The following is a 9,330-nucleotide window of genomic DNA, read 5'->3' on the forward strand; positions in this document are numbered from 1 at the left end:
AACTACAGTTCCACTTCCTGATTTTGTAAATTTTTATTGGAACACAGCCACAACCAATTCATTTATACATGCTGTGGCTACTTGGAGGGCAGAATTGAGTAGGCAAGACAGAGACGGTGTGGGCCAAAAAGCCCCACATATTTACAGAAAAAGTTTGCAGACCCCTGTTTTCGAGAAGCATCCTGAAGTATTTACCTACAAAATATAAGATGTCTGGTATTTGCTGTAAAATAATCCGAGGAGGAAAGAGAAAATGTGAATGAAACAAGATGGGCTAGGAGGCGACGGATGCACTTGAGTTAGGCATCCCCGTCTCTCTGTTGTTACATATGTTTGAAATTTCCATAATGAAAAGCTTTTGAGAAAGGAGGACCTGCTCTCCACAGCCTCACCACTGTTCTGACTTCACACCAGGACCCTGGCACCTTTAATCTAACAGGAATCAGGACAAAGCCATCATCATTCACCCCGTTTCCGCACACGCCCGAAGATGACTTCTGTCCCGGGCTAACCAGAAAGGCCATGGGCACTGAGAGGGCCCCCCAGAGCCAGCTGTGCAGTGAGTGCCCGCCCCCATGGGGCCCAGGGATTCTGGAAACTGGGGAAGGAGGGGCAGGAGGGCTCCGTAGGAAGGGGGACTCTGTCCAGGAGTCAGGCCATAGATCAAGGGCCTCTGGTAAGTCTGTCCTCTGCTCTCTGTACCCCTCCCCGATCCAGGCCCGGAGCCCTGACTTCCACCTGGGGTCCTGGACATCCCCTGGGCAAGGCCCTGCCCTCTTCTGAGACTTGGGGAAAGTTTTAGTACCAACCACTCGTGGTCTTTGAACTGACTCTGGGAAAGCGATATATGTAGGCACTAGCCCTCTCCCCTGCACATCTGTGTGGCTGCCACTATTTCTTTTCCTGCCCCCATACCCAGGTCCCCGTCCTGCACCATATCTGGCCACCTGTGGGAGTTCTGTTCAACATCAACCTAAGCCTAGCCCAGTGGTTCTTAGCCAGGGTGATTTTGCGTCCCCTTCCCCGGAGAATGATTGACAATGCCTGGAGACAGTGTCTTTTGTCACACTTTGAGGGCCGGGTGCTGCTGGCATCTAGAGGGTAAAGGCCAGTGAGGCTGTTCGGCATCCTACGATGCACAGGATGGTCCCCACCAAGATGGCCCCCAATGTCAACAGTGCCGAGGCAGAGAGACCCTGCCCTGGCCCCCTCCCTAGTTCACAAGCCTGAGCTTTCTGCTGGTGAAAAAAGTGCTTAAGAACATGGGACTGGAGCCAGGCTGCTGGGATCACACCCAGGTTCTGCTACTTCTTAGCTGGTGACTTCTCTGGGCCTCGGTTTTCTCCACCGTGAGATGGGGACAGCTAAACCCACCTTGTCAGAATTGTTCCCGGAGTAAATGAAGTGAAGCATGTCTGGCACGTGGTACCAGTCATGTTATAGGTAGCAAGATGAATCAGGCCTGGCTCTAGTAGGGCCCCTGCTCCCTCAGGCGCTGCTGGTTTCCAGTCCTGGGTGGCCTCATGAGTTGGGTTCCTCTCCCTTCCTTTCCCTGTCCTGCTGAGCCCCTTGGGTGAGGTCAGCACCCCACTTCTGTTGTAGAGTCCAGGAGGTGAGCTTGGGGCATGACCGGAGCCAGGGGATTGTTAAGCGCAATCCTGTGGTGGAGAGACCAGGGGGTCTACTCGGACCCCGGCAGGGCCCTCCAAACTGATCTGGGGACCGACACGGCTTGCTGAGACCAGCGCAGGAGTTCCACAGCCCTGCGGCCTCCACCCCTTTCTGCGTCCATGTTACTCCTGCTCGTGACATTGCCATGGGGAAGTAGCACAGATGGGCCTCCGGGGAGGGGCCAGCCGGACCCCCAGCTCTGCAGGCCGGGCTCCCCCTCCGACCCAAGGTGTCTGGGATTAGAGGAGAAACCAGGCGGTGTGCTCGTGTCGCCGTGAAGGAAGGAGGCAGGGTCTGTGATGGGAAGGCCTTCCCACGCTGAGGCCTGGGGTGAGTCCTGGGGTCCTCCTCCCCCACCTGCCCCCTGTCCATCTGTCAGATCCCTCCTCTGCCAAGAGCAGCTCTGTGAGGTCCACAGTGAGCACGAAGCACTGAGCACAGGACCACCTTAGTGCGCGCTCACCGTGGGGACCGTCTCCGTCGTTTTTGCTGACTGTCCCCTTTGCTTTCTTGGCATTTGGCCTCAAGGCCCAAGGCTCTGTCCAGCTGATTGTGTTTCCTGCTTGGCTGCTGCCTCCCAGGCCCCTGCATCATATGTTTACTGACTCACTCAGATATACCCCCTCCAACCCCCACCCTGCACCAAACCACATCCCTCTTTGATGTACTGTTTGGATTTTCCCATCTTGTTGCTGGAGAGGATCTGCCACCAGCTGCCTGGTGCCTTCTCCCCCCACCCCAAGAAAACCCCCTGAAATTGCCTCTCTACCTCCACCCATTTCAGGGGACCCACCACGTGTCCCCTTGGCTAAAGTCCCAAGGGCCGAGGGACCCCTGCTGCCACGAGTGGGGACCCCTTGAGGCTGGGTCCTCTTGTTCTGACTGCCTGCCCCCCTCAGGGAAAAAGCACCCCACAGACAGGTGGAGAAGGCTAAGGCCAAAGGCAGAGAGGCGGAAGCTCAAGTGGCCTTTTTGCTGAGCCCCCAGCACCCTAGTGTGAGCGGAGAGCCACAGTGGTTCTCAACATAGGGATGGGAAGGGTGAGCACACATCCTGGGCTGCGACTTGTGCAGGGCTGGGGAGCAGGGGTGGGGGTGGGGGGTCATTCCCTGAACCCCTGCCAGCGCCCCCACGGTGACAGCAGCTGGCAATTTCTAAGGAGCAAGTTGTAGTATTGACCCAGGCGCTTGTTCACAAGGCCTGACCTGGATTCACGGCCCCCACTTGACAGCTGGAGACCAGAACCACACAGGCAGGCACCAGGCTCAGGACCCAGGCAGGCTGGCCCCGAGCCCATGCCTCTGACCACTGTGCTGTTGCCTGCAAGTCCCACTACTGAGTCCATTTCACGGAGGGGAAGACGGAGGCTCAGAGCAGCCATGTGGGAGGGGAGTGGAGCCAGCAAGGGCCCTTCAGGGCACAGCGACAACTAGACACAGGGACAGACTCAGACTATCACAGGGAACATGCGGCCCCAAGGCCAGACACCCCCCCCCACCCCCGCCCCAGCAATTAAGGAGACAGAGCACAGAGGAGGGCAGACACAGGGACCCTGAGACCAGGCACCCTTAGCATGGTTACCTGAGCATTTATTTCCGGCCTTCCAACCGCCTCAGAACTATTTGGGGCAAGAGGAAGAAAATAGACTGATTTGCTTCCTCTCACCCCCCTTTCCCCAACGCCCACCCCCTCCAGCCTCAACTAAATTCTAAGCACCTGACCCTACAACCCAGGAAAGTAGTTTCATTTCCCCCACTGCAGATTTCTCAAAGGGAGGGGAGGGCGGGGCTCAGCTCATTGTTTAAGGACCAAGAAGGGGGCCAGGGCAGACCTTTGGAAGCAACAGGAGAGAGAGGGTGGTACTGCTGTCCACAGAGAGCCCAAGGTAGAGGGGAGGCTGCCAGGAAACTGGGACCCACAGAAATAGACACAGGGAGACAGGGCAGAGGAGAGGGGAACAGAGAAGAGAAGGACAAGGAGGGCAGGGACGGGGACAGGGGGGCAGATAGGTGAGCACAGAACAGGAGACTGCTAGAAGGGGTAGATGGAGGCATGAGGCTCCAGAGAGACGGGTGGCCTTAGGGACGGGGCCTGGGGTGGGACCCAGGCCCCTGTCACAGTGGCCCTTGCTTCCCCTCCAAACTAGACACCATCTCCCGCGGAGAGTTATGGCCTCGTCGGGTAAGTAAGCAGGAGAGGGGGGCACAGGGACGGGGGGGGGACAGAGCCCACTCTCCCCACACATACCTACTGACCTTCCCACTGATCCCGTCCTCCTCCCTCCAGCCCGGTACTTGCTTGTCCTGATCGCCATCTTCTTCAGCCTGGTGGCCTCCCTGGACTGGAAGACTTCCCATAGCCAGGATCCCTTTGAGAAATGTATGCATGATCCTGACTATGAGGTGCTGCTCAAGGTTGTGACCTTGGGCCTCAATCGAACCTCAAAGCCCCAGAGGGTGATTGTGGTTGGTGCCGGTGTGGCTGGGCTGGTAGCTGCCAAGGTGCTCAGTGATGCCGGACACAAGGTGAGAAGTGCTGCTTGCAGTCTACCTGGAGTCTTTTGTGCTGCAGGCTGGGAATCCCGGGTGTTAGGGGCCTGGCCACGTCCCTGTTGAGGGGCTGGTAGGAGGTGGAGAGAGGAGCTGTGCTTTCCCCCTTGGTCTGAGGACTGAAACTGGAGGGGAGGCTGAGAGACCTTTGACCTTCCCTGCCCCACTCTCTCTCATTCCTGAGGGAAGTCCCTCTGAAAGTCCTCCAACCTCCCGGAGGGGAATTTGTGCTGGTGGCCATGGTAACTCCACTGAAGGAACACTGCCTGAGGTCTAACCACTGCCCCTCTCACTGAAAGCCGAGAAGGAGAATGGGCTGGGCCAGGACTTCTGTGCACGGAGGAAATCTTCCCGCCCCCACCCCCACTCCCTAGGCTGGGAAGTTCCTCTGCAATCTGGCTTGCAGTCGTCCTGCTGCAGCTGGGAAACTGCATATTGTACGTGCTTGCTAGGACATCCGTTCTCCCACCAGCTCCTCTGGCTTTTTCATGTAGAAGGGCGTCCTTCTCTAGTCTAGGTCTGGGCTGCTGTGGGGATGGAAGCTGGGTGCTGGCACAGGGTGGGGATGGGGGGGTCAGTGGGAGGAGCTGAAGGGCCCTGCTTGGTGCTCCCCACCCCCATCCCTCAGGTCACCATCCTGGAGGCAGACAACAGGATCGGAGGCCGCATCCTCACCTACCGGGACCGGAAGACAGGCTGGATTGGGGAGCTGGGAGCCATGCGCATGCCCAGCTCGCACAGGTGAGGCCTGGCCAGGCAGCCCTGTGGGCACCGAAGCCTCCCCTAGCCCCACCTCTGTGTCCCTGAGGTGCTCAGAGCTCCGTGTCCAGCCAGAGTTCCAGTTCTGCCCTCCCAACCTTGTCTCCTCCGCATCGCAAGCCCTCACCCGACCCAAGCTCTGTCCTCATTCCCACTTCAGCCCCAACGAAAGCCTGCCGGGGCTCCAAACACCATCCGAAACCCGTACACCTTCAGCCTTCCAGCCTCTCTCTCCTCTCATTCCCGGCCCCAGCTCCAGTGACCCGCCCTCCCACCCGACTCTAGCCCCGATGCAGACTCAGGCCCATCCCCAACCCCTGCCCCCCCCCCCTCCGGAAGAGGGGCCCCAACTCCTCCCAGCCCTGCCCCCGCCCCCGCCTGACCCTCAGCAGCCTCTCCCGGCTCCTTCAGGATCCTCCACGAGCTCTGCAAGAGTCTGGGACTCAACCTGACCAAATTCACTCAGTATGATGAGAACACGTGGGTAGAGGTCAACAACCTGAAGCTGCGCAACTATGTGGTGGAGAAGATGCCAGAGAAGCTGGGCTACAAGCTGCGCCCCAGGGAGAAGGGCCACTCGCCCGAAGAAATCTATCAGATGGCTCTCAACCAGGTAGGCAGCCTCGGGAGCCCCGCGGCCCGTCCCCCACACCCCTCTGCCCTCGGCCTCTGATCCGCTTCTCACGCACGCTGTCCGGACAGCCTCAGATTCTAGAAGGGCTTTGGCTTAAACTTTGGTCTTCGACCTGATGTTTTCCCCATCCATCTTGGGGGACCCAGACTTTTGTCCATGTCCCCCCTCCCCGGGTCATACCCCAGGACCCTCCGGCTCCCACCGAGCTCAGCATCTTCTCTTAACCCCACGCATACTCCCGGGTTCCCCCATCTCACGATGGCCCCATCACCCCCACCCTAGTCACAAGGCAGACAGACCCTCAGGTGCTGTCCTAGCTCCCTCTCTGTCCCTTCCGCCACCAGTCAGTCCCCAGCCCCATCCCTCCTGCCCCCTGACTCTCCTGCAGTGTTCCCACCTCTCTGTCCCCACGGGCCCTGCTCTGGCTCAGGCTTTTCACCCTGTTCCAGCCCCTGCTCACAGCCCCCTATGGCTCCCCAGCGCCTTAGCCTCAGGGTCAAGCCCTGAGTGGTCTGGTTTCTCTCACCCCTCTAGCCTCATCTCTCGTCCAAGAAGTGTTTGTTATCCTCCAAAGCCTTCGGAGTGGCCAAACACCCCAGCCCTGCACTCCTTCGTACCCACGATGCTCCTTCACCATCCTGCACCCATGCCCTTGCTCTTGCTTCCTGCCCCGCCTGGCAGGCCTTTTCCCTTTCCCACCCAGGGAACCCTACTAATCCCCCAAGAACCAGGTCCAACGTCCCCTCCTCCAGGAAGCCTTCACTGGTGCCCCCAGGGAGGAGCCAGGCTTGGCCTCCTCTGGGAGCTCCTGTCTGGCTCCCCTCCTGGACCAGGGTGGGCACTGAGTGCAGGCCATTTCTGTGCCCTGGCACTGACCAGTTCAGGGAGCCTAGGGAGACGCAAGGTGAATGATGAGTGAGTGAGCAAAGGAGCACATGCTTTGAGGAGTTCCCCAGCCACAGGGGAAAGCCACGTGGACAGAGAAGAAGGCTAACATCAGATGGGGCTGTGAGGTTCCCAGGAAGGGAGGAGACTTGAACAGCGCAGTAAAGGATGGCCACTCATGTTTCAGGCAAAGACAAGGCAGGGGAACGAGTGCAGTGGTGCGGTGCAGGTGTCGGGGGGGCCCGAAAGTGGTCTGGGCACTGCACATAGTGCTGCAGAACGACAGCTGCTGTAAGATGGTGACTGAGGGGCCCCGGGCCCTGGGGAGCCACAGGAGGGCTGTGGGCAGGGGAGGATCCAGTGAATAACCCCTCAGGGCTGACGGGGGGCAGAAGGGACTCTGCTTCTGTCTGTGCCCCCGGTGATGCAGGTGACAATCACTAAGCACCAGGAGGATACAGCATTGACTAAAACAGACACGATACCTGCCTGCACTAATTCACAGACTAGGACAAGTGCAGGCCAACAGTACCCAATAGGGCTGAGTGTGACACTGTCAGGGTGGGATGAAGGCTGGGAGGTGAGGGGCGTTAACAACTTGGGAAGAACTTCCCAGAGTGGAGGGCAAGGCCGAGGGCACAGCATGGACAAGGACCATGCTGACTTGAGCAAGAATGGTAAATGGCTGGTCATGGGCAGGTGCGGGAGGAGAACCCAGGTTTGGACCCCAAGTCTGGCCTCTGCAGTCCTGCCCCTGGAGCTCAGCACTGTCCCCTTGTTCCACCACAGGCCCTCAAAGATCTCAAGAAACTGGGCTGCAGAAAGGCAATGAAGAAGTTTGAAAGGCACACGCTCCTGGTGAGTGGGGGCCTTGGCGTCGCCGCCTGAGAAACAGAAACAAGGAGGGCACCCGTGGGCTTTAGCCCTGGAGTCAGAAGGCAGGAGTCCCGGACTCCAGGCCTGCCACGGCCCTCCTGCCTGACCCGAGGCGGCACACGGCCCCCTTTCTGGGCTTGCGTCCCTCCTCTGGATGGCTAAGCTTCAGAGAACCGTACTAATAAGCTCACGGTCCTGTCACGGAACCAGGAGGCTCAGCCTGGGAGGGACCCCCATGGGAGCGGGGACAGAACAGCCAGGTGCAGGACGCTTGGGTCCTGACCCGGGCGCGCACCCATCCCCCAGGAATACCTCCTCGGGGAGGGGAACTTGAGCCAGCCGGCCGTTCGGCTCCTGGGAGACGTGATGGCCAAGGACGGCTTCTTCTATCTCAGCTTCGCGGAGGCCCTAAGGGCCCACAGCTGCCTCAGCGACCGGCTCCGGTGAGAGGCGGGGCAGTGGACAGGGCGGGGCCGACGAGGGCCAATGCGGGCGAGAAACGGAGTGGGCGGAGCTGTTGGCGTTGGGTGGGGCGGGACTGGCGGGAAAGGAGCCGGACGCACAGGTGCGGGAAGGGGCACAGAGGGCGGAGAGACGCGGAGCTCGGGTCTGGCCACACGCGCCCTCTCGTCACGGTTCCTCCGGAGGAACTGGATAAGAATGTTCCCGGAAAAAGGTGTGGCTCAGAGAAGAGACGGGGTTCCCGGGTCGCACATTCTCTGCTCCCTGGTCCTCCGGGTGATGTCAGGGACTGGCGAGGTCAAGGGTAGATGAATGGGCGGGGCCCGCGAGAAGGGGCAGGATAAGAGGGGACCCGGCAGGTGAAAACTAGGATGGGTACCGGGGAGTGCCCAGGGCGGGGCCCGCGGGGAGGAGCCCACGAGGCAGGGCAGTGCCCGAGCTTCCGGATCACGCTCTCGCCCTGCCCGCAGGTACAGCCGCATCGTGGGCGGCTGGGACCTGCTGCCGCGCGCGCTGCTGAGCTCGCTGTCGGGGCCAGTGTTGCTGCACGCGCCTGTCGTGGCGATAACGCAGGGGGCGCACGATGTGCGCGTGCACGTCGCGAGCTCGCGCGGGGCCCGGAGTCTGAAGGCCATGACCGCCGATGTGGTGCTGCTCACCGCGAGCGGGCCGGCGCTACAGCGCATTGCCTTCTCGCCGCCGCTGACGCGCAGGGGGCAGGAGGCGCTGCGCGCGCTGCACTACGTGCCGGCCACCAAGGTGTTCCTGAGCTTCCGCCGGCCCTTTTGGCACGACGAGCACATCGAGGGCGGCCACTCGAGCACCGCCCGCCCGTCGCGCGTGATATTCTACCCGCCGCCGGGAGAGGGCGCGCTGCTTCTGGCTTCGTACACGTGGTCGGACGCGGCCACCGCCTTCGCCGGCCTGAGCCAGGAGGAGGCGATGCGCGTGGCGCTCGACGACGTGGCGGCGCTGCACGGGACGATCGTGTACCGGCTCTGGGACGGCAGCGGCACAATCAAACGCTGGGCCGAGGACCCACACAGCCAGGGCGGCTTCGTGGTGCAGCCGCCGACGCTCTGGCAAGACGGCGGGGACGACGGGCAGGACTACGACTGGTCAGTCCCCTACGGCCGCATCTACTTCGCCGGTGAGCACACGGCCTACCCGCACGGCTGGGTGGAGACTGCTGTCAAGTCGGCGCTGCGCGCGGCCGTGTTAATCAACAGCCGCGAAGGGCACAGCCGCGAGGGGCACACGCTGGTCAACGAGGAGGGGCTCGTGCGCCAGGTGCCCAGCCGTCCCCGGTGCGAGTTCCAAAAGGCTGGTGCCACCCACGCTCCGGCCCCACATGGGATGACCGCTTAGCACACCGAGAGACCCGAGCATTAAAAATGTATTTTCAGAAAAAGCCGTGTGGTTCAGTAGCTTCCCCAGTGTGCACGAAGCAAAGCCGTTAGCCTTCGTGGTGGAAGGAGCTGCGCCTCGTTCTGG

The 9,330-nt window shown here is 60.7% G+C and overlaps 1 protein-coding gene across 1 annotated transcript; it reads left to right on the forward strand.

Moving 5' to 3' along the window:
* The first annotated feature begins 359 nt into the window (after positions 1-359).
* Positions 360-9,247, forward strand: IL4I1 (interleukin 4 induced 1). Its single transcript, XM_047077590.1, has 7 exons — positions 360-559; positions 3,958-4,196; positions 4,849-4,961; positions 5,391-5,592; positions 7,288-7,356; positions 7,681-7,817; positions 8,307-9,247. Exons 1-7 carry the CDS (start codon positions 523-525, stop codon positions 9,202-9,204), a joined length of 1,695 nt encoding a protein of 564 aa, XP_046933546.1. The 5' UTR covers positions 360-522; the 3' UTR covers positions 9,205-9,247.
* Positions 9,248-9,330: the final 83 nt, after the last annotated feature.

This window comes from Lynx rufus, unplaced genomic scaffold (assembly GCF_022079265.1).
Source record: "Lynx rufus isolate CCGP_SWC_20201006 ecotype Redwood Valley unplaced genomic scaffold, mLynRuf1.p SCAF_16, whole genome shotgun sequence".
NCBI classification, from domain to species: Eukaryota; Metazoa; Chordata; class Mammalia; order Carnivora; family Felidae; genus Lynx; species Lynx rufus.

What these genes read in the sequence shown, in the direction of transcription:
- IL4I1 (XM_047077590.1), top strand. Translation starts at nt 523, where the DNA reads ATGGGCACTGAGAGGGCCCCCCAGAGCCAGCTGTGCA. An exon ending in CCCCCAGAGCCAGCTGTGCA is followed by an intron (nt 560 to 3,957) that starts GTGAGTGCCCGC and finishes TCCTCCCTCCAG; the next exon opens with CCCGGTACTTGCTTGTCCTG. An exon ending in TCAGTGATGCCGGACACAAG is followed by an intron (nt 4,197 to 4,848) that starts GTGAGAAGTGCT and finishes CCCATCCCTCAG; the next exon opens with GTCACCATCCTGGAGGCAGA.